The 24,322-nt window shown below is 46.4% G+C and overlaps 1 protein-coding gene across 10 annotated transcripts in view; it reads left to right on the top strand.

Moving 5' to 3' along the window:
* The window catches only part of PUDP (pseudouridine 5'-phosphatase), a 352,814-nt gene that overhangs the window by 63,972 nt on the left and 264,520 nt on the right, over window positions 1-24,322 (top strand). The window contains exon 4 of one of the 10 annotated variants that reach the window (XR_008617966.1): window positions 20,558-20,933. The exons of 6 other annotated variants lie outside the window; for them this stretch is intronic. Coding sequence is in view for 3 of the 4 variants with exons in the window: in XM_028492505.2 (XP_028348306.1) it covers window positions 5,269-5,445 (177 nt within the window). In the remaining variant the exon portion in view is untranslated. Of the gene's footprint in view, window positions 1-5,268; window positions 9,500-20,557; window positions 20,974-24,322 lie in introns of those variants that run through there. 3 more of the 10 variants (XM_028492506.2, XM_028492505.2, XM_007125266.4) reach the window with 3 other exon arrangements.

The raw sequence follows: 24,322 nt of genomic DNA, 5'->3' as shown, positions 1-24,322 counted from the left end.
CTCACCCCCTCCTCTCACCCCCAGCCCCCCTCCTGTCACCTCTGTGCCAGCCCCTCGCACAGTGGACTCCAACCCAGGCTGTCACAAAGCACGCTCTCTCTCCCTCCACCAAACGGCAGTCCCAGGGCCCTCCGCATCCGAAAGGCCGGACTCTCCTTTGCGTCAGCGTCCAGGGCCTTTGTCCATCAAACTCCCTGTTGCCTCTGAAGGATTTCCCTAATCCCGTCCACCTCCCTGCGCTCTCGCCGCCACCGTCAGGGAAAGGTTCAGTTCTGTGCCATTCCATAGTTACCACATGAGCCCTCTTAGCTCCCTGATGCTCCTGTTGAAAGGACCTCCTGCCACCCCCGCCCCCAGCCCGTGGTTCAGACGAGCAGCGTGGGCGAAGGTGGCGGACGTGGGCCGCCTTACGGGGCGCTCCGGAGTCTGAGCACCTCCCGAGGAGTGGGCTCGGCACCGCCGTGAGCTAAGCCCCTGAAATACTTCCCTTCACCTACCGGCTGGTTGGAAATGTCACTCTTTCTAAATTAAACCCCTCAAGCTACAGTTTAATTAAGCTCATCTGCTCTCCTGGAGATGGAATTCAGGTATATTTTAGCCTTCAGCTTGGTAAAGTGAAAAAGAGCATTGGATTCTGGAGATGCGGGCACAGTTCCCACATTCTGTCACCTGCCTGCCGGTGTGACCTTCAGCTCACCTCTGAGCTTCCCAGGCTCAGATCCCTCAGCCATGACAGTGACGGGAGAGGGCTGGGCTGGCCGCTGCCTTCGAGGGTGACACTCTGCGGCCCCTGTGTTGCTCTGAGTCCCGACCAGGGCGCTTCCGCCACCTCCGCGAATTCAGCGGGCGTGTCTCGTGTACCCACTCCCTGCCTGGCACCGTGAGAGGGCGCCTTCCCCGCAGCCCTGCCTGCTTACGGCCAGGCACAAGCTGTGAGAAGAGTACTCCTGACCGGCAGCTTCCTTGAAGTGCTGGAAGTGTGTCCTGGGGTGCCTGCTATGTGTGCTGTGCTCCAGAACTCACTCCACTGGTGAAACGATTGCATCCACACCCGTCCACAGAATCTTGGGCCGAGGGACGAGGTGCAGGTTGGGGGGGGGGGGCGTTCTACTACCCTGGTCTCTGCACCTGCTGCAGCGCCTGCAGGGCCTCTCCTTACAGGGACGTTTCTTTCGGCAGACACACCAAAGTACACATCCCCAGTTACACTTCACAAGTGGCTGTGAGTGACTTAAGGTCGAGTGCACCCAGCCAGTTCCGGGTGGGAAGGGCTGGGCTGGCCACTGAGGGGAGCGATGAAGTGTCGAAGAGGCAGAAGAGAGACAAAGGCCAGCCCCTGTTAGCCACATGGGGCCTTTAGAAACTGCCTGGACCACACATTGGTACTTGCCGGGAAAACATACTTCCTCCTTTTTGTGTGGGTAAGGTGTGAGCTGTATTGCGTTAGCCTACGTCTTTCAGTGGTTTTACGGTTCATTAGTTTTATGACCGTTAAGTCCTGTTATGAACAGGCATAGTCTTGCCAGCTAACTTTCAAAGGCTTATTCTTTGGTTTCCGTAGAGAGACAAGCCGTGCGGTGACTCTTCATACAGTGTCCACGATTCTAGGCTCTGGGTACCTTTCCCTGTGAGTGGTCCTTAGAAGACCATTAGGTCTTAGGACTCAGGGCACAGCATAATGAGCCCATAAAAACCTTTTGAGGCATTTTCACACGTGCTCCAAAATCTAGTTGTTCTGCTTTGTATTTCTGCTCCTCGTAAGAAGGAGGGGAAGCCCTACGCTTCCCGGTGCTGTCCGTGTGCTGCCAGGGCCGGGGTCGGCCGCCTGGACCCATCGCTGGAGCTGCCCTCGGCAGGGTCCGCGTCGCGCGTGTGGTTCCTGTCCTGCCTTCGGCCGCTCTCTCCAGCTTGTGCGAGGAGGGCAAGGCCGGGGCTGAGGGACCGAGGGGCCCCGTTTCCTGGAAACTGCGCTGCCCTGTCTGCCGCTGCCTTTCCTGCCCCGTCCTCCTCATGCACCCTCGGTGGACTGGCCGATTCCGACACCAGATGCAAGTGTGCCTGCCCGATGGCGCACACTGAGGCCAAACAGCGCTCAGACTTTGGAGTTTGGAGCAGAGAAAGGTTTACCGCAGCGCCGTGCAAGCAGACGGTGGCTCATGCCCCCCAAAACTCCAAACTCCCCCAAGGGTTTCAGCAAAGCGTTTTGAGAGGCAAGTTGAAGAAGCAGCGTGGATAGTCGCTGCAGACTTCTTGGTGCCAGAATCCTTTGTTCTTGCAGCTGTCCACATAGGTCAGGTCGCCGTGTTCACGTAAACCTCCGATAAGACAAATGGTATTCTCTGTTCTGCAACTTTTTATCTCTACCTGAATGGGAAGGTGTTACACCTTTAAAGGTCAGAGCCTTGAGAGTGGGCTCTCCTGTGTATTTCAGGCTACAGGCAACATTCTTAACTGGAAGCTAAAGCAATAGCTGTACAAAGGCTAAAGTTAAAGAAGCAGATCCAATATGGAGTCGTATTTGTTCTTCCCTATTACAATCTGCTTTTAAAAACTTCACCTTCTCTTTTAACTTCTCCGCACTTCTCGAATTCTTGTTGGCCCATGGGAAGAGTCCAGCTGGCGCTCGTGGAAGGCGTTTGTTGAGATCTACCGGGCAAGGAGGAGGCCGCTGGAGAGGAGGCAAAGGAAAGGAATTTTAGGAGCTCCTGACACAATGTATACCATCAGGGTTTCTGCTATTCTTCCGACCATATTTACAACACAGACTACAATTGCTTTTGACCTTTCAGAACAGTCGGCATCAAGTGGCTCTGTGCAGACTCCCCGTCCTGTCTGCCCGGCTTTGCCCTGAGTCCTTTCGAGGGCCCAGCCTTACTTATCTGCCTGGACACACTTCCAACGGCCCTCCTGCTGCACAAGCCTCGCACATCCCCTCCTCCCTGTCGTCCTTCAGGCTGGCCTCCCTGACGCCTGCCACCCTTTACTCTGCCGCATGCGTCCTAAACATCGCGTTTCACATCTCCGTGCTGCGATGGGGTGATTCATTCCAGAATTAGGTGGGGACAAAGGATAAATTGGAAACAGAAACCAATAAATGGTGCGGGCCTGCAGAAAGAGTGGAACCTTCAGAAACAGGGTGTGTCAGTTTCGCCGCCTGTATTAGCCATAAGTACCTGCGGAGCTTTTCCCCATCACGCCACCATTCCTCCTTTTATTTCCTGGAGCTTAAACGGCATGTGGACGGAGCATGTGAACATGCCTCTGTATTTCCTGGAGCTTAAAGGGCATGTGGGTGAGCTGTCAGGTGCGAATGGACTGACCACTGTTCTCAGATGAGGACAGGTGTCTTGGGCCCCTGTTTTGCTCAGTGCCACGGTTTCTGAGCCACCGCTTTTCCCTCACACCTGCCCACATGCTCCTTGGAAGGAGCCTCCCACAAATACAAAATCAAAGCTGTTTTCATGACTGGAGCCAAGCACCGTTACCCCAAGGAATCAACAAAGTCTCTCCCTCCGCCCCACTGAAAGCTCACAGGTGGCCAGCACAAAGCCTGAAAATCTCACGTATTTAAAGGACGAGATGTGAGGTGACGTTTAAGTGCCTGTCCATGGTCCCAGGTAAAACAACAGGGACGTTTAGAATACGGTCAGGTCATAACTTTAAAAAGTCGGGGACAGAAACGTCACCAGCAGGAACGCTCTGAATGAGATAACTAAGAAACGGCACCTCAGCGGCCTAAGCGGAGTCATTCCCCCTCTGAGAGGGAAACCGTCTTCTCACGGTAGAGGCAGAGAGCTTGAAACAAGCCGGGGGGCTGCAGGAAGCCTGACAGGAAGGCAGTGGGACTGGGTGTCCGTGTGCCCAGGACCGTCCAGTTCAGCACTGTGTCCCGGGCATCAGCCCACTCTGCAGTGCCTAGTGCTGACCTGTTGTCATGACAAGTAGTAACTCCCTCGGTCCTCACCTCGGCCCTGGCGGGGAGTCAGCTCATAAATGGCTTAGCCTCCAGGAGAAAGGGAAGGAGGGAGGGAAAGAAGAAAAGTCAGTGAACCTGTTCCAGAGCAGACCAGCAGTAAGAGTGTGAGAGCGTGTGTATGTGTTTGTGTGTGTTGTGTGTTGTGCGTTTTCCACTGACTTAAAGACATCAGAGGATGCAGACCTTCTAGTGTCAGACTGCACCTGGCAGCTGCTGCTCAGGAGCCATTTCCAGGTCATCAGCACATGGGGCTGGGACCGCAGTGACCTATGAAGTGGGGTTGGGGCGAGTCATTGTGATCAATGGCAGGGGGGGCCGGGGGCTGGGAGACGTGAGTGAGAGACTGTCAGGGGCCAACCTGGGCCACCCCGGGGCGTCCTCGGGCACTTGTGGAGAAGAAGGGGCACAGGAGAGCATCTCAGAGGTGCCAGGAGGAGCCCTCTTTATACATGTCCGGCCCCTACAGAATCTTAATGGAAAAGACTAAGGCTGCTTTCACATTCAGTGTGGAATTCCAGGAGCCAAGGGAAACTTTCTCAGTGGGTGCTCTCCTCGGAGGGAAGGTGATAAAAAGGTGACACGCCTGTTCACCACTGGGTAGACTTCTGCCTTGCATTTGGAGTGAGTCCTGATGTGAAACTCGCAGTAGCGGTGGTCACAGGATGGCACATTGAGGAGCTTCCTGACACGAACGGGGGCACAGACACTCCTGTTTAGAGCTGGTGTCTGAATAAGCTGAAACAGGTACCACACCTGGTACTCAGTCTTTGTGTTCGGGAGATTTTTGGTGCGTGACGGGTACCCCCAGGGTCTGAGTTTTTCACTAAAACATCCTAACGGTTTAATTTCCAAACTGTAGTACTTGAAACATTGCCAGCTCTGAAGTCACTTTACACCTGAAAAGCATATTTTTTTCTTACTTTTCACAACTTCCTCTCATGCTCAGCATGGTCAATTATCAATTGAACAGATTCTTACGATTCAAATAAAATAAATTTGTAAACCGAGAATCCGGTCTTTCCACTCAGCTGTGCCACATTTCCGTAACACTTTGGGGCCAAGATGGACCTCTCCCCCGTAAAGTGACGGGGTGGGAAGCACTCGGACCGCAGAAGGGCCAGCGCCCTCTCCTCCCCACAGACCATAAACCGGACAGTCTCCACTCCGTTTTCTGTGTCACGCAGAACACCGAGCTGACTCAGCTGACGGTGGTGCAGGCAGTGAAAGCCCCGTCTAGACGTGTGGTTACAGAGAAGGCCGTCTCAATCCTCTCTTTCTTCCTCACCCCACAGTGCCTGGTCTTTGAAGATGCTCCCAATGGGGTGGAGGCCGCCCTCGCAGCTGGGATGCAGGTGGTCATGGTTCCCGACGGAAACTTAAACCGAGACCTGACCACAAAGGCCACCCTCGTGCTGGATTCCCTGCAGGACTTCCAGCCCGAGCTGTTTGGTCTGCCGCCCTACGAGTAAGAGGCTCCTGCGCCCACACGTGTGACCCACGCTGCCCAGGAGAAGGACAGAGGAAAGCCCGGTTCCCAGACCTCCATGTGAACAGTCCTTCAGCCTGTGAAGCCTTCTCATCCCACGAGGGCCTGGCCCTCGCTCTCTAAAGGGTCAATGAACTATACTGTGACAGACAGAAAGCAAAAGAGAGACAGCCCAGAACACAGATGGAAATTGTCGCTTGAATAGTCATGTTTAGTATTTGAATAATTTGGGTTCATTTCTTTTTCTTCTTCGTTGTTCTCAACCCTGGCTGGAAAATGTAAAATATATATACATATATGTATATGCTTTTATGTATATATGTGTATGTACATATTTATTATATTTATATACATTGTGTACTGTATCACTCTCCTCAGTGTTTCATCTTAACATGCGCTAGCAACTGATAAAAGTGAGGTAGTAATGGTAATTCTGTTTGGTTTGTAATCTGAGTGGGAAATCCACATGATGGATGAGGTTTTCATAAATCATCCTCTTTATCAGCAAATGTTGACATTCCTTATGTGCCCTTAAATCTCTGTGGACCTCTACTGAGAGACTGACTGTGAACTGTATCTTCCGTTGTTTCCTTTCAGTGTGAACATAATGGTAGCCTACGTCTTATATCGAGGTGCATATCCACGTTTGAGAATGTTTTCTGCCTCAGAGAAATCATTTCCTTTAAGAACATTTATTTTTTTAACACATTCTTTGATGCAGATAGAATTGGATTTCAGAGTGCATCCTTGGTACCACCGAGAGCCATAGCCCATTTTTGGAACAATTTATTGGACATTACACTTTGGTGATTAACTGCTTTTAGTAGATTTACTCAGCCTTTTGTGATGGGAATATAGTGAGAGGCATTGAAAATGGGAAAAATACAATCACAGGGTGTTTCCACTGGTGGACACCCCACATTCGGCCCGCCCCGGTGTTCTCTGTTATTGATTGTCCTTGAGCTAATTTTCAATTCTGTGAGTCTTAGAAGGGTGATAGTGATGTATGTGATTGTCAGGTGGAATGATTATCTGTGCATGGTTGTCTCTGGCTGTTGACCAATTTTACATCATTTCAGCAAATTGAGTTCAACATTCTTGATTGCTGTATACGTGTCTGTTCTTTGAATTCTCCTTGGAATCGGTTGTAACATCTTACTGGTTCCCTCATCAGTGAGTTTAATTGAATAAAAGTTTTGACACTTACTTGTTCATGTTTTATTTGTATGGAAGCATGATTTTACCTTTTTTTAAAAAAAAAATCATTGTCTAACAAATATAAAACATAAATGCAAAACATACACGATTGACTTTTTTTTAACCCAACTGTAAAGTGGCATTTACATATTTAAAACAAATTTTATTGAAATGTAGTTGATTTACAATGTTGTATTGGTTTCAGGTGTACAGCAAAGTGATTTGATTTTATAGATATATTCTTTTTCAGATTCTTTTCCATTATAGGTCATTACAGATTATTGAGTATAGTTCCCTGTGCTGTACAGTAGGTCCTTGTTGGTTATTTTATATGTAGTAGGCATTTGCATATTTTAGGTGAACCATGCTGTCTTTGCATACAGCAAAGAAAGGCTCTCAGTGACATGGTCACGCACGTGATTTGGTATCTCATTCTTCCAAAATATTTGTGTTGATGTTTTCTAATCATTAAGCCATTTTGCAGGAATAAGACAAACAGGTTTAATGCCTCTAAATGATGTAGATCAGGGTCAGTTTTTCTCTAGGGTGAATTTGGTCTTAAATGTGGTGGTGGTGTTTTTGTGGTTTTAGCCGACTCTGCAGGCAAACACTTTGTCGTTTTTTGTACTAAAGAGGAATACGGATGTGTGCTCAAAGCCCACATATTCTTTCTTATTTTTCTACGTGAGTCTGATGGCTTCAATACAAATTTCAGTGGTGTTTTTCCACTGAATAATCCATCAATTTCCTAGAGGTATAATAATGAAAATTTAGAGCAGAATGACGGCTGCCAAGAAAGTTTAAAGGGTAGTTGTCTTACTTTCTTAGCTCATTTAAAGTGTGTTCCATTAGGACCTTCAGGGATTAATAGACGTTACGCCGTTTTGTGCCCTAAGTTGCACCCGTTTGCTCGTACGTTGCCTGTCCTTCGGAAGGATTTTTGTTCGGTACTGATGACAGCCACCGAGAGATAACACAGTCATTCTCTTCTTCATCCCACTTAAATGAAATGTGAACACTTTTAAGAACGTGCTAATTACTACTTATTAGGGTTTTTCCACCTAATAAGTCTTCAGTTAGAGTTCAGTGATTTATAGAAAAGAGAAAAGGTCTGGAAGACACCCACGTTAACGCTTAAGACAATTAACTTACTAAGAAATAGGAATTACTTCTGCTCTGCCATGGTAGTCAGTGTTTAGAAACCTCAGTGCACATAACCTTTGAATATCATCGACGGTTTGATGCTGAACGTGGCATGCTTTGAATGCTGTTTCCACATTTTAAAAACAATTTGCACACTGATAACAAGTTTTATAGCAAAGAATAATGAGTTTTTGCCTATTGGTGTTAATTCCCCTGCTTAACATCGTGTACTGCCTACGCTCTGCTATTCCACAGGATAAAGTTCAAACCTCCCTGGCCTTATAGGAAGGCTTTCTGACGTAAGTCTAGCACCGACAGTCTTTAGAATTATTTCTATTATTATTACCATCACCACCCTCATCTTCTGTAAAGGGAAAATGAGAATTAAAGAGCAAGGGGTTTCAAATTAGGCCAACTTCAATTCAGATCGAAGCTCTGCTACTGACTAGTGGTGTCACTTTATTTTGCCCCTGTCCACCTCAGGTGCCTTAGCTGTGCAAATGGGGTTACTGGATACTTCGCAGTGTTGGTGTAAAGAATTGGTCGCACATGGGGTGAGAATCCTTAGCACATCATGAAAGATTTATAAAATGGCAGCGCGACAGTTACTCCTATGTCAGAGTCCATGTGGCATCCTCCACTAGTTTTTGTTGGTTGGAGATATTTGGTTTACCGAGGATATTTGTTGTCTGAGCAGCTCACACTGTCTGAAAGCAGATTTTCAGGATGCCTCAGAATGTTCTGGTTTCTCATGACTCTCTCTAACAGATCGTATCTTGTACAGTGGAGTACTTGCTTTCTGTTCCCTTCATTAGTCATTGGATATTTCTCTTGCTTGTAACTATTTTCATCAGAAAAGCTGTCATCCGGATTGAACTAATTCAGGATTGTTATTTCCTTACTATGTGCCAGGCTCCCTAGTCACATAAAACTGAATAAGAACACATCTCCCGGTATTTATCTTGTTGTACTTCAGCCATAAAAATATTTGAGTTGCTTCCAGATCTCTTTTCAGTACCAGGTTAGCATCAAGCCTGCGTGACAAGGGGCAGGACGGGCCCCCGCACCGTCGTGGGTGCCTGTCACAGAGCTGTTTAGAGACTCTGAAGCCGCCCGCTTGGTGTTAAAGCATGGTATTACAGTGTTGCTTTTGTTGACTGCAAATGCCCGTGCTTCCCAAGTTCCACATGGCTTTCTACAACACTGTATATGAAAATGAGTATTTTTACATTAAAATGTTTTTTAAGTTTTACCAATATGTTAGCAGTGTATTTCTCTAGGGGATGAAAAGTACTCTATAAAGAAGTATCTAAGAATCGTAATGTTCTCTCATCTCTCTTTTTTTAAATTGAAGTAGAGTTGATTTACAGTGTTGTGTTAGTTTCAGGTGTACAGCACAGTGATTCAGTTATACGTATATATGTATTTTTTGCAGATTCTTTTCGCTTATAGGTTGTTACAAAATATTGAGTATGCCTCCCTGTGCTAGACAGTAGGTCCTCGTGGGTTATCTATTTTATATATGGTAGTGTGTATATGTTAATTCCAAACTCCTAATTTTATCCCTTCCACTGCCTTTCCCCTTTGGTAACCATAAGTTTGTTTTCTGTGTCTGTGAGTATATTTGTTTTGTAAATAAGTTCATTTGTAGAATATCATTTTTTTTTAGATTCCACACATAAGTGATATCATACTGTATTTGTCTTTCTCTGTCTGACTTACTTTACTTAGTATGATCATCTCTGGGTCCATCCGTGTTGCTGCAAATGATACAATTTTACGTCTCTTTTAATAAACATGAGACCTTGGGAAACATGCCGCGGTATCCATTTGCTTTTTGAAAACCTCGTCAGAGGGATGGTGTATTCATATATTGTGCAAAGTCACTTAAAATGCTATGTTTTCAAGATCCACTTTAGGAAAGAATTGGCATACATTCCATATTCAAGGTCTTAATCAGATAAGGATAGATATTTATCATAAAGAATACCTATTTCTCTGTAAGCCAAGTCAGTGCTCTAATTGGTGGTAAAATCGGCATTCCGTTTAAAAGTCAGAAACCGAAAGGATTCCTACTATCAATAAGCTTTCATATCATCCTTCTAGAACTTCTAGTCAATGAGTAATGCCATTTAATGTTTACATATGAGTCTCATGATGTCAAATTCTCTCAACTGTTTCTCTGAACATGTCGATTTCACCACTCTTTTTAAGGATGTCTTCACTGGATCCTGAATTCTGGTTTGAGATTAATTTTGTTTCACCCTTTAAAGATATGAGTTCCTTGTTACCCAAGTTTCATAGCTTAGACTAAACAACCAGCTATTGTCCCTACTGTTGAAGGTGACCTGTCTCTTTTCTCTAGCTGCCGTTAAGGGTTTGTCCTTGGTCTTTGGTCTTCTGAGGAATGGCTTCCGTTGTTTTGATCTTGTTTGGACTTGGTACCTCTCCCTGAGTCTGTGCTTTGCTTTCTGTTTCCCTGAACTCCTCGGCCATGATCTCTTCCCATATCCCCAGGCTCACCTCTTTGGGTCCTCTCCATGTAATCCAACAAAAAGGAGAAGCCTTAGCAGCCCCTGTAATCAGTGAGTCATGCCCAGGCAGGAGCTGCACCACCAGAAGCGAGGGCTCAGGACCTGGGGAGCTTGCGTGGTCGTTAGGACAGGCGAGAAGCCAGTGCCGGCTGGGCCACAGCAATGACTTGGAGGCAGGGTACATGCACCTAAAAAGGATTACGATGTCTCCATTAGACTGGAAGCTAGGCACACTGATATCATCCAGGGGGAGATCGACCCCCTGGAATCAAGTACACCAGAAGTCACAAATCCCCAGAACCACGGGACCTCAGAACCAGGGGATGAGCAGGGGGCCCGGATGGCACCAGGTCCCTGGAGCGAGCCCCCTCCTCGCCTCTGCTCAGGGTGCATGCTCTGTGCCTTCTGTGCAGGCAGAGCCGAGAAGCACTCAGCTTGGCTTGCCTGCCTGCAGAAGGAAGGCAGAGAGACAGACACTTGCTGAAACATGAAAAGCTCATGGAAAACACTTTTAATTAGTACAGAGTATTCACGTATGCTGATCACTTGAAAATTGCGAAAGACTCCATATTTCTGCATAAGTAGGTCATGTAACATGCCGGGCGCTGATCATGAGCTAGGCACTTCATATTTATGAACGCACATCTCTGCGCCTTTGCTTTTGCTCTTTGGTGTCCGAATCCACTCCTTGTAGTGGCTGAGAGTCCTTTCTGCATGCCCTCTCAGTCTTACCTCTGGGGAGCCGGAGGCACGATGATGTCGCATAACTTGTGAGGCCAGGGGTGGAGCTGAGGGTTAAAGGTACAAGTGATCCTCACGGCACACTCCGGGAGACTTCATCATTCCCAGCACTGCTGCCTTTAACCACAGGGGAAGAAAGAAGACTTTTAGTAATTAAAGTGTCAGGGATGTTTGGTGTCCCATCACCACTCTCCAGGTGCAGGCCTGCCTCGTACGGGTCCCGCCCGGGCCCAGGCGGCCCTGCGTTTGAACGAGGACCCATGCCGTTTAAGGCAGCCCACAGAACACCCTCCAGCCTTAGCCGCACCATCAAGAAGAATATTTTCCTTAAACAAGTTTGAGCTGCCCACTAAGTGGGAAAATGTGAAGCCCTTTGAATGCTACCTCTTACCTGTGCTTGAGACAGCTCCCTCATTACTGGGGTTGTCGGTGTTCTCAAGCTACCTTCGGAAAAGAAAACACTGTGAAATGTCATTCTTGAGTGCCCTCTCTTGGCAAACACTCATCAGGCCCAGTGATGAGCTGTTTATTCTCTGCTCATTTCCTTACTAATGCACAGTCATGTCGATGAGACAAGTCATTAGCCAGTTCGAGGCCGGATCTAAGGCGATGATCATCTGCATGTGTTTTCAAGGACAGTCATCCTATCCCGAGGCTCACGGTCCCTTCAGAAGAGCATCTGGTTATTATTAGGGCAGGTTTTTAAAGTCCTCTCAAGGATTAGGATCTGAGGCTTTTCATCTATCACTCCTTTCCCTGAGACTACTTCTTTCATTTCTGGACCTTGATTTTTTTCCCTCCAAACTGTAATTGACTGAGTAATTGTCCATACATCCCATTCCCACACCCGCCACCCTGACAGCATCCAGTGAGAACTTGCCTCCTGAGTTCCAGGATGGTGGAAGTCAGCCTTGAGCCCGTTGGCAGCATTGTCCCCCGAGTCCTGATGAAGGTCTCAGATAGGCAGCTCTGGTCTTGTGACAGTCCCTGTAGATTCACGTGCTGTCCACTCCCTCCTGTTAGCTATGAACACTCACCTGCCTTTCTCTGGCCAGAGCTCTTTGGAAGGAGTAGCTCAAAGCATATCCCAAGAGTTCTGGGGGGCGGGGGGGAGGGGATAACTAGTGGTACCCAGTGCCTCTAGTGGGGGTGGATAACTAGGGGCACCCAAAACAAAACAGTGGCTCTTTTGTTTCCTGGTGATGGTAAACCAGAGGGGCATGCTCTGACCCCCAGGCAGTGTGTAATTTAGTGTGGGAGACATGGTCAGGAACCACACACAGGAAGATTCAATTGCAAATTGCTGTCAACGGCTGTGGGGTAGAAGAACAGTGTCTGAGGGAGAACAGCAGTGGGCATTTAATTTAAGTTGGGGCTCATAGGGTCAAGGAGGCGGCCTTGCGACCGAAGCGGCATTTACGCTTGAGTCAGGAGGCAGTGAAAGTTACCTTGGCCGGTTTCTGAAAAAGCAAAATATAGGTTGACCGTACAGTACCCAGTATTTCCACTCTTAGGTGAGTATTCAAGAGAAATGAAAAAGTATGCCCACCCAGAAACTTGTACACAGATGTTCGTGGTAGCACTAGTCATATCACAGTCAAAAGGAGGCAACTACAGAAGCCGTCACAAGAGAAGGGCTTTGTGAAAGTGGGCTCAGTGTTAAAATCCCAGATTCCAGCGTTATCCGTACCTTTTACCAACACCCAAACGCGTTCCTCTAATTAGCTCGCATAAGAGGAGCTTCCTGTATTTGTAGCAAGTTAGGTAATTTGGACAAGAGATGGATAAAGATCTCAACTGGGGATTTAGAGTATGCCAAAGACTTATAAAATGGTACTCATTCCTGCCCTGTCTCTCTGCACAGAACTCCATGGTGATGTTGCCACATATGTCCATGAATCCCCCTTGTAAAAACGCAAACGCCCTGGAGAACGCGACTTCCCCTCATAACCTCTTTAACCAGAGCGCTTCCTCCTCATTTTTAGCTGAGAACCGCTCATCGGCGGGAATCACATGTCGATGCAAGGAAAGAAGAGGAGGGTTAATGACAGTGAAGGCTTTTGAATAGGAGGCACGGCAGCAGAGGAAGGAGGTCTGAGTGGGGACTTCATGGGACCTTGGAGGGGTGGGCGGCTGACCGGGGGCAGTCATGGCCTCGCCGAGTGCCAGCTCCTTTTCTTTCATTATTGGGGGCCGGGAGCGAGCCTGCCGCCTCCGTGGGCAGCACAGAGGCAGCAAGAACAGGTTGTAAAATGAGGTGCCCTGGGCTCTCCACGAGAGTGTGGGGAAGCACATCCCCCTCATCTCTTTTTTTAACCCTTTTGTGGGGATCCTTCTCCATGGCAGTGGGTCCTTCTGTGTCCAGCCCCACAGTAGCAGCATTCGGCTGGCTCTTCTCAGCAGTGGGCCAAGGGCATGCTCCACGCTCCAGGATGGCACAGATACTCATGTCTGGCGTCTGAAGATGAGGGTGACGCCATGCTGGACCACTTTTCCCGGGGCAGTGGAGATGGAGCTGGTTCTGCAGCCCTACTTCATAAAAGAGTCTGTCTCCAGAATGTCCTCGGTGGGAATGCACCCCAGAGGGCGGACAGTTCAGTGTCCTGAGATTTCCTCCATGCTGAGTGCTCAGGCTTTTTTGGATAAAATATTAAAATGGTAGATGTCTGTGTGGTGTCCTTTGCTGTGTCTCACCCGCTCACACCGGACGGGGTGAGCTCACAGAAGGAAATTGACATACACCTTTTAGGAATGGAATGGCTAGTCTTCCGAATCATAATCCAAATTGGATGGTGGCTTGCAGAAACTTTAGAAAAGAAACATCATTCTGTGCCATTTCCTCCACTTACCAGACTCAGAGTTTTCCCTGAAGAATGCCAATATTATACCCCCAATGTATACACTTACCCACAACAGCACTCATAAACTGTTTGAACTCACCACTGGATAGTCGTTTCCAAACTAACATTGTTACACACTATTTTAAGAAAGTTACAAAATAAACTTATAAGTATCAGATTAATTCTCAAATAAGCCATGGTGGCTGACTCAAATATGCCATCCTTAAAAATAATGTGTGGGGCTTCCCTGGTGGCGCAGTGGTTGAGAGTCCGCCTGCCGATGCAGGGGACACGGGTTCGTGCCCCGGTCCGGGAAGATCCCACGTGCCGCGGGGGCGGCTGGGCCCGTGAGCCATGGCCGCTGAGCCTGCGCGTCCGGAGCCTGTGCTCCGCAACGGGAGAGGCCACGGCAGTGAGAGGCCCTCGTACCGCAAAAAACAAACAAACAAACAAACAAACAAAAGTCTGTTGTGAAATATTCAAAAGAAACCTTCCGCATTAAGAAAGAAAGGGCAGTCAGGGGAAAAAACAATGTCCATCCTTATGGGATGTGTGGAGCTCAGAGTTAAACATAGGGTTCATTTCTCCCTTAAGTGTATGACTTTTCTCCGTAAAGTTGCCCTGTTTTAGTTCACTACAAATCCATGATAATATGAAGTTACTAAATGGTATCTATTAGTTTCCACCCAACCATAGTGGTATGAATTTTGAGATTTATATTGGTTTATTTTTCAATGTTGAATGTTTTCCCTACCCACTGAGCAAGAGTAACCCTCTCTCCTTCTAAGCCTTTTATTTTGTTGAAATAAGTCAGCTACTACAAGCAAGAGGTATCAAAAACAACGTCTCTCTTTAACCTCTTTTCAAAAATCTACACACTTTGCCTCATTTTAGCTGCGTTTAAAAGGTGATCTTAAACACTGAAAATGAAAAGAAGTCCTTACGTGTGGCACTCTTGGGGGCTCTCAGGATGATTTATACAACAAATTGGAATCCTCCTCTTATCGCCTACTTAAGTCACACGCCCCAGATCATCCTTCCCTGCTGTTTCATGTAAATATCTGCTGTGCTAATCTGGGCCTACAGACTTCTGATCAAGAGCATGTTGAGCTCAGACAGAGAAAATGCCTTCTACGGAGAAAATTGGAAGGAAAAGGAGAAAATAGAAATGATCGTAGGAACAGGCATAAATATTATATATACATCTACGTACCGAGATCAATTGATCTATCTATCTGTCATCTATCTATGTTTCCATCATCTACCTATCTATCTGTCTATCTTTCCTTTGGTACATTTCAATCAAAATAGCTTAGAGAAAATTGAATGTGGGTATCTACATATGCAGCCTAAGTGTTTTGAATTAAAGAAAAAAATTACTATGGCTACATACCATTCCTCTGATAGAGTTAAAATTCTTCATAAGGAATTAAATTCTCCATTCATCCTCATTTAGTAACTAGTATTTTTACACAGACTGTCCACATATAGCATTAAAAAGTGCCATCATATCCTCATAGAATGTTCTGTGTGTATGAGAGAGAGAGAGAGACAGAGACAGGCAGACCTATGCAGAAGAGATGTGACATTTTGACTATAAGTATGTTAGACATTCTCTTCAAGTGCCCCCCTCCCTTATGGTATCAAATTCACTGGGGAGAAAAATAAGAGGTGGCTCTAAAGAAAGGAATTGCTCTTTCAATTTCAAATGGTTGCATAAACATATTTCCATCCCATTTCTTCTATGAAAGCCAACCCAACACAACCAAGAGAATAAGAAACAAGAAACATGTTACCTTTGATGAAAGTAGGCATCTTCTGGACCACAGCACATGCAGAAAGACGGCCGAATGCGTGAGAATCAGGGTGAGGGTCCCCATGTGATGAGGACACCGAGACAAGCCATCTTTCTCTGCGTGACTCGGGCAGAAACGGCAGAACTCAAGAGTTACCCAAAGTGGGCAACGCACATTAAAAGGAAAGGCGATGACCCCTTGCTTAGGAGAGTAGGGTCAAGGTGCACGGGCTGGTTTTGGAAGCCTCCCTACGTCACGCTTCCATCCTGGCATAGGGTGGGGGTGGGGGAAGAGTTAGTAAGAAAGAAGCCAACAGGCCACCTTTGCTCAAAGCAGACCGTGGGTTTGGCAAAGTGGAGAAGTCAAGAGGTCACCTAGCCAAGCAACTCCTCATCCTTACCTGGTGAAGATAGTAAGGTCAAGGTGAGATAATAAGAACTGTGACACATTCTGCGAAATGCACAGCCTCAGGCTGAGCCCAGACAGCTTGCTGTCAGCACTCACCCACTGGCCTGGTGCAGTTAGGAAAAGCCCTGGAGCCACAGCCGGAAACTCAAGCGGCCCATCACCCTACCTAGCTCACCCTCCTGCCCATTCCCCCAGGTTTTGCTCAGTCTAGTACATGGTCCTCACAGGTGTCTCCTTCAGACATGGGAAATAATGTGATTTAAAAAGCTGGTCGCTGGCCAGAGGCCTTTGAAGAGATGCTGCAAGGAAAAAAAAAAAAGAACCGGACATGATGGATGAAGGCACGTACCACAGCCAACAAAGACCATGAACAAAGAGATATCCGAGAAATCAAAGCAATTAAGGAAAATAGTGTTTCTCTGAAATGCGAATTTAAAGAAGAGATAGAAGGGTTTAAGGAGGAGCTGATAATACAAGAGATGGGAATGAAAAGTAGGTGGGCAGCCTCGGAAATAAATGAGAATGAAAAGTGAGTAGGAGAGGCAGAGAGAAGCGATGGACCATCTTTAAACTGGCGCCCTGCCAAAATTAACAACGAATGAACAGGAAAAAAATAGTCAAAGGTGTATTCACGGCTAAGGTTCTGAAATACAGGGAAATTTGAACCTGGAGACAGAAATAGCACAGTGAAACCGAAGGCACTCTTTACATAGATTAATTCACAAAGAAATAGTCTAGCAAATTACTGCGATTTTAAGTTATGGAAAAAATTCTACAGATATTCAGAAAAAAAAAAAATCTGGGAAGCTAAGATTTCTCCCTGTCAGACAGGAAATGCTTGAAGAACGTGGAACAATATATAAAAAGACCTGAAGGAAAGACTGTATGTCCCAGAATGCAACCAAAACTGTCCATACATTTTAAAAGATACAAGTAGATATGTCCAACAGACACCACCGCAGGGAATATAGGTTCATGAAGAAAACAAACAGAAAGAGGTTGAATTCTTACCAACCAAGAGAAGCCGTGTCTAAGAGATTCATTGTAAACTTAAAAGATGTGTTTAAGTGTAAAACTGAGGTGAAACCTGTGGAAATCAGGGTCACAGAGAAGAAGAGAAATGCTATCAACCATGACAATGTAGAGATGATAACGTAACTAGTTAAAACATCATCCAAGGAAATGCAGTTGAACGTGGAAGTGCAAGGAAGAGCATGCTGATTTTTCTCATGTTTCATTCCAGGCGTTCAATCGACACTGTTTTTAAATTCATAACAAGTGAAAGAACGACAGATACATTTAAGTGGGTGCAGGTAACCGCCAGAAGAACTAAAGGTAGACTAACATTCTTTCATTTTAAGGAAAACCCAGTAATTCAAACTGATATTCCATGCTTGTTCATCTCATAAAATAATTGCATAAATGGCCGATGACACCAGTCAACCTAATTTTTGCAGACTATGTGTATTACCTCAAAATAAGAATACTTTTTATCCGTTCTTGACCAAATATATATCCTGTAGAACGTTTCGGCAGACTGTATTTCAGTACACTAAAAATCACCAGTGTTACTTAGGCAACTCCTGTACGAAGGGTGGACATTCAGGAATTCTTAGTAACAGCCTCAGAAAAGGTCCCTGAGTCAGGAACTTACCTTCTTCTTGGTCCAAGGCACGAACAGGGAGCATTAAGCAACTCTGTAGGATATAAGCCAAAGTCCCGTAAGGAAGAGGCAGGGTGTGATGAGGAGGTGTGTGCAAACTCCACAGGAAGTGCAGGGCCTCCTGCAGAGCAGGGTGGGGTCAGAGGCATGAACTTGGGTGGGCGTGGAAGGCTCCTTGAAGAAGCAGGATCTGAGCCGGGTCTCCGGAGACATGGGGCATGGAGAGGCAGTGAGGACAGGTCGCACGCTGCCGGAGCCGGGGTGAAGGGCAACGCGCAGGTGGGAAGGGACAGGACCGTGTCAGAGCCCGTGAGGGCGGTCGTCTGTGAGAACAGGGCACTGGGGAAGCGTGAGAACGGACGAGCTGGCCGCGGCCAGTTGTCGTGGCACAGAGCTCAGCTCTTACGTGCCAGGTGAGGAGGAACCTGGGCAGGTGTTTTCAGCGGCTGATGGATAAGTTCCGATTATTAGGAAGAGTCACCCGCTTGTAGGATTCTGGTCACCCAATAACTTTGGCACCATTCTCCATCTGACCACTTGAACCTCATTTTAAAGTTCTGGTCAAGTGACATAATTGCTCTTGGACGAACCCCGGGGTGTCTGGGGCAGGATGACCAGTGTCCTTTGTGAGAGTGGGAAATAGAGCACTTCCAAGCGTTAGCTCAGTGCAGCCCGCTGAGGATGCAGGGGCACAGGCTGCTGAGCAGGAAAGCCAAAAATGGGGGAGGATTTTTTAAAAATTAATAGACTTTTTGGGAGAGTTTTAGGTTTATAGAAAACTTGAGTGAAAGTCCAGAAAGTTCCCTTAGATGTCCCCCTCCCAGTTTTTCCTGTCATTAACATCTGGCTTTGGTGTGGTGTGTTTGTTACAGTTGGTGAGCCAATATCGCTACCTTATTATTCACTAAAGCCCACCGTTTACATCAGGGCTCACTCTTGGTGTGGCATGTTCTGTGGGTTTTGGCACACGTACAGTGGCATGTATCCATCATTACAGTATCGATAGAATAGCTTCACTGCCAGAAAAGTCCTCTGTGCTCTGCCTACTCACTCCCCCTCCCCCGTAACCCCTGGCAATCACTAATTTTTTTTTTTTTTTTACTCTCTCCATAGTTTTGGCTTTTCTAGAAGGTCATCTAGTTGAATCATACCATGTGGTGCCTTTCCACACTGGCTTCTTTCACTTAGCCATATGCATTTTAAGGTTCTAAGGATTTTTAAAACAAAATAAGTATTAGGTTTAAACCGAGAACAATTCAGGAATCATATGTGTCTTCCCTAACTTTAAAATGGACTCACTTGATTTTTCTAACATTTAACATTAAAGCACTCGTTCTTTAAGCGGTACGTACGAATGTGGTTACATTTGATATTTCATGCCAGCCTCGTTTCACACATGCATTATTTGCATTTTTATGCATTCATTCCACACTTGACGTATTCATAAAGCCCTTGCTTGAAAGGAGCTTACAATTATTTTTGTTACAAATGTCATTACAAACAGGAGCTTACAACTGTTTTTATTACAAATGTCATTACAAACAGTTGCTCAGGTATGTGTAAGTTTTTATCTAAAGAAGTGAAAAAATGTGCATGCCGGTGAACTCTGAACAGAATCCAAAAATTAGGATGTCTTGGGAGGCTCTGTGCGTTTTATGTGCATTCACGTTTAAAGAGTTTTTGTCCTCAGTGTATTTAATCATAACCTTTACCAGAGTGGTTTTCAACTGTGAGTTTACCTTGTCCTAAGGAAGTTCACCTCCCTTATTTCAGACTTTCAAAGTAACGTGCCAAGAACAACATTGCTGTTGTCTTTCAGTTGGACATACTTGCCCCCGTAAACATAACCTACTTGAATCCATCAAGAGAGCATCATATTTTGACATCTAGTAACTTCCTAATCGGAAAAGGGATTTACTCCCTAACAAAACTAAAACTCCGTCTCTGGTAACAGAGAATTAGCCCTGCTGATGTAAGAAGTGAAAATCCCAGTTGGGCATTACAAGTTTTCAGCAGCAGCAAAGTGCCGGCCCACCGGACAGGAGCTGTTTCATTTTGTGTTTCACAGCCTGGGTCCAGAAGTGTGATTTTGAAGATTAAAAAAAGGGGGTGAGGACATGGCCAGTACTGTAATTTTTACAATTCCGCGCGTATGTATGTCTGTGTGTATTTGCATAAATTGAAAGTATCTACGAGAAGTACCCCCATGACCCTACAACAGTAATTAGACCCAACATCTCTAAGAGATGTATGTCTTCACATTATGGGCTAGAAATGACTTTCTCTCGCTCTCTTTTCTGTACATTACATCCCCATGACTTATTTATTGTATAGCTAAGAGTTAGTACAAAAGGTACCAAAGGTGGCGATGACGTTCTCTCTCTCTCTCTTTTTCCTGTGCGTTACATGCCTGTGACTTACGTATTTTAAAGCTAGAAGTTTGTACAGAAGGTACCAAAGGTAGAAACGACATTCTCTTCTCTTTTGGATACACTTCCTATAAACAGTTGCATGACTCTGACCTCTCTGGGTTACCATGGAGAAAAAACCTCCAAACAGAACTTTGAATTTTTTGTGCAGAAAAGGAATGGGAAGTTGAAACCGACCACACTAGTAAGCGAGCGTCCACCACCCGCATCACCCTGAGCTCAGTGAGAGGCATTGAATTGACAGATTCAGCTCCCCACCCTCCTAGGGTGTACCTGGGAGGCACCCTCTAGCCTGGGAGGATCCCACTACTTATATTGTGTCTTTTCTATTTGTCATTGTTCAGGTGTCCCCTTGCCTCAAAACAAACTGTGGAACCACCTCTAGAAGTATGTTGATACAGACCGAATTTTGTGCCCTCCCCGCGCAGTCCGTACATTGAAGGCTTAGCCCCCAGAACCTCAGAATATGACTCTGTTTGGAGATGGGGTCTTTAAAGAAGGGATGAAGCTAAAATGAGGTCATCAGAGTGGGCCCTAATCCCATAGGACTGGTGTCCTTATAAGAAGAGGAGATGAGGGCACAGACACACACGGAGGGACGACCCCGTGAGGAGACACAGGGAGGAGACAGCCGTCTACACGCCAAGGTTAGAAGCCTCAGGAGAAACCAGCCCTGCTGATACCTTGATCTCGGACTTCCAGCCTCCAGGACTGGAGACAGTAAATATCTATTACTTAACCCCCCAAGTCTGTGCTACTTTGTTACAGCAGCCAGAGCAAACTAATACAATGCTTATGGATCTTCCCAGCCTGGCGGGTGTGCGAATTTCAAGTGTCCCTTCTTTCTCATTTCGTTTTGTGGCCGACAGCAGCTGCATGACTATGACTGTAGAACTAAGACCAGTAACCACCCTGTTGCTGTCTTCCTCTGGTGAAGCTTATTTCTCTAGTTCCACTCTTCCTGTCCGCCTGGCCTGACCCAGCTCTCTCCCTTCCTTCTTTGCAAAGATCAGCTGCTCCAGCATCCGCTGTCCTGACGTGGCTGTCTTACCCCTTAGATAAGTTGAGACCTCATTGTAGCCTGTAGGACTCACATGTCTGTAGGATCTTGTGATTAGTCAGAATAATTTGACGAAAGGGCAGAAAAGCCAGATTTTTCTGTTACAGTTACGTAGGGTACCTTGCCAGTCATTTGAATCTTCTTGTCTCTGTTGAGGTGTCTTTGCTCAGTAATACATGTTTATGGATTTCACCTTGGATAAAAAGGGAGCTATATATTTTCCTCCTTCGGAAGATATACATAATTCTCTCACTTTGCAAATGAAGTGTGAAAAAGTTCTCTTAGCATAGGCTCAAAGAAATCAGTGAAAATACTAGATGACACCTACATGCATGGGCTCTTCAGCAAAGGTTTACTTATTCACTTGATGGCAGGCAGCCTTTGAAAGGACGTCTGAAACTGGCTTTGTAAGATATTGGCCCCTGGCTACTGCTGCATCCCAGGGAAGCAAGCTCAGGTGGGGGACCTGCTGGGAACTGGGGAGAGGGCAGCAGGGCTGGCGTGGGAGGATGAGCTGAAGCCAGGCTGCTGGGAATGGTTCTGGCATGAGAAGCCGGGCATCCTAACACAGCATGTCACGCTCACGCATAGTTTGGGCAACATGGATATCTGAGGGAATGCACGAAGGGGTTTCCAGAAAACCAGGAAAAACATGAAATCAGTCTCCAGCTGGTGAGCATTGGCAGGGTAATCAGGGTTTCTTGCAGAAAGGCTGGAAAGATTTAGGTGTCTGCATCCCAGTTGTGTAGATAGAGTTATGGGTCAGAGCTCAGTCCTGGAGGAGAATCTCTGGTTTCCAAGTCAGATAGACCAGAGTTTCCCAGCCTCGGCGTGACTGATATCTGGACCAGGTGATCCTTTCCAAGTCAGATAGACCAGAGTTTCCCAGCCTCGGCATGACTGATATCTGGACCAGGTGATCCTTTGTTGTGGGAGACCATCTGTGCCCTGTAGGAGGCTGAGCAGCATCCCTGGCCTCCACCCACTAGATGCCAGTGGCACCCACCCCTAATTGTGGCGACCAAAAATGTCTCTAGACATTGCCAGATGTCCCCTGGGCTGGGGGGTGGGGTGCACATCATTTGTGTTAGAAAAACTCTGGCGGAGACTGAAGGAATGGGTGCCGTGCAGAATCTTAGTACAGTGGACAAGCCCAAGGAAGGCGAACTGAGTCTGTGCTGTGCCCAATTTCCAAAATGTAACTGTGGGGCTGGATATCTGACACACTGTGTAAGAAGGGTTTGGAACCAGGATTCGGGGGAAGAAATGAATGATCAGGACCTCAGGAGAGCAAGCAAGGGTGTTGTGAGTCTGTGGGCCTCAGATTATGAGTCTGTTTTCCAACAGGACTTAACCACGTTTTCTGTAAAACAGGGGACACTAAACCTGCTGGGTTTTTCCCCCTTCATATGCTGCCCTGATGCATACGGGGACTTCGATGGCCTGGGCAGGCTGGTGGTGCTGTTGGAAGGTCTAGGTGGACCGAGCAAATACACGTTTATAGTTCTGAGAGCTGACGTAACACGGACCTCCCAATCCAATATAAGAATAGACGGTCTCTGTTGTCTACGACCCCGAGGATTTATGTGGGAGGCTGACACGCTAATTTAGAACCTCAACAGAAATCACCATTCAGAGAGGGGTGTCTGGTCTCCCTTCCCTTTCACATTTAAGTAGACGACACGGCCCCCATCGTGAGGACTGATACCTGATGATGTAAAACAGTTAAGCGAAAGCATCTATTTGCTTACCTGAGAAATCTGAAGTTTTTATAGCGAAAAGTGCTAAATCAGTTTTCAAAGTTGACATAGTATATTCATCACTTTACACCTAATGGTCTTCCTGTGATGCATTGACTTAAGTGCTGTGCACTGGAGAATTAGCACAGATTACCTTTTTAAATAAAGGGAAGGCTGAAGTGACAAGCTTGTCTCCCCTGGGGTTCAAAGATGCAGGTTTCTCTTGAAATAGGGCATTTGAAACTTGGGAGACCTCTGAAAGCTCAAGGTTCATCCCAACAGCAAGATACCCCGTTCGCCAAGGAGTTGAGGATCAGAAAAGTCAGGACCAGATGGATGAAGTGATGTGTCCAGGGCTTCCCAGCGGGGAGTTTTCATTACGTCCGCACGATGGTAACCCTTTGCCACCTTCCACGGTCACTTTTTGTGCATCTGAATTTTATGCTCTCATGCTCAGCATTTTGGAGTATCTTTACAGTCACGGAAGATTGCGTGAAAAACATAGAGAGAAGCCTTGCTTAGAGACGACTTCATGTGGAAGTGGAATTTTGGAAAATGAAAGTTCCAGTGAGTGGCATAAATGTATAGAGCAGACTGAGAGAAGGCTAACACCTAGCAGGGTGCATACACCAGAGAGTAAGTGAACCCTGAATACACCCCAGAGAAGAGGAGGCGCTCCCAGGGGCTGACCATGGCTGCCAAGAAAAAAAAAACGCAGGAAGAAAAACAACTGAAACAGTCAGCTGGGTATTGGGGAAGATTGCCTTCCTCCCCCAAGGAGGCAATGAAGAAATAGTGGTTAACACCCTAGGATACAAACCAGAATCACACAGCCATGAAAGGGAGCCCTTCATAACTGAGCAGATTTACTCCTATTCCATTCAATCACCTCGGAAGGCAGTGCTCAGACGCAGGTGTGACCCTGGTAGTAAAGAACGATAATGCAGTCATGTGAGTCACAGTAGAACAGAATATTGTCATTATTTAACAATGCACACACAGCCAGGGCAGGCTAGGTGACGTCACAGTACTAAGCCACAATATAAGATTGTTTAGAAACAGTTGAAAACCAATCAACATAATTTACAATATTGTCAAACTACATACACGCAAAATGATCATCTCAATAAATGTAGAAAGTGATTTTAAAAAAATCCAACATCCAGTGTGGATGAACACCCTGCAGCTAACTAGGAGTAGAAAGGAACTACCTCAATCTGATAAAGGACGTGCACTAAAAACCTAAAGCTGACGTCATTGTTAATGGTGAAACTGAGCAAGTTCAGGAACGAAATGAAGAGGTCTACTCT

The sequence above is a fragment of the Physeter macrocephalus genome, chromosome 7 (genome assembly GCF_002837175.3).
Source record: "Physeter macrocephalus isolate SW-GA chromosome 7, ASM283717v5, whole genome shotgun sequence".
NCBI classification, from domain to species: domain Eukaryota; kingdom Metazoa; phylum Chordata; class Mammalia; order Artiodactyla; family Physeteridae; genus Physeter; species Physeter macrocephalus.
Note: the sequence above shows the minus strand (reverse complement) of the source record. Positions and strands in the feature narration are given on the sequence as shown.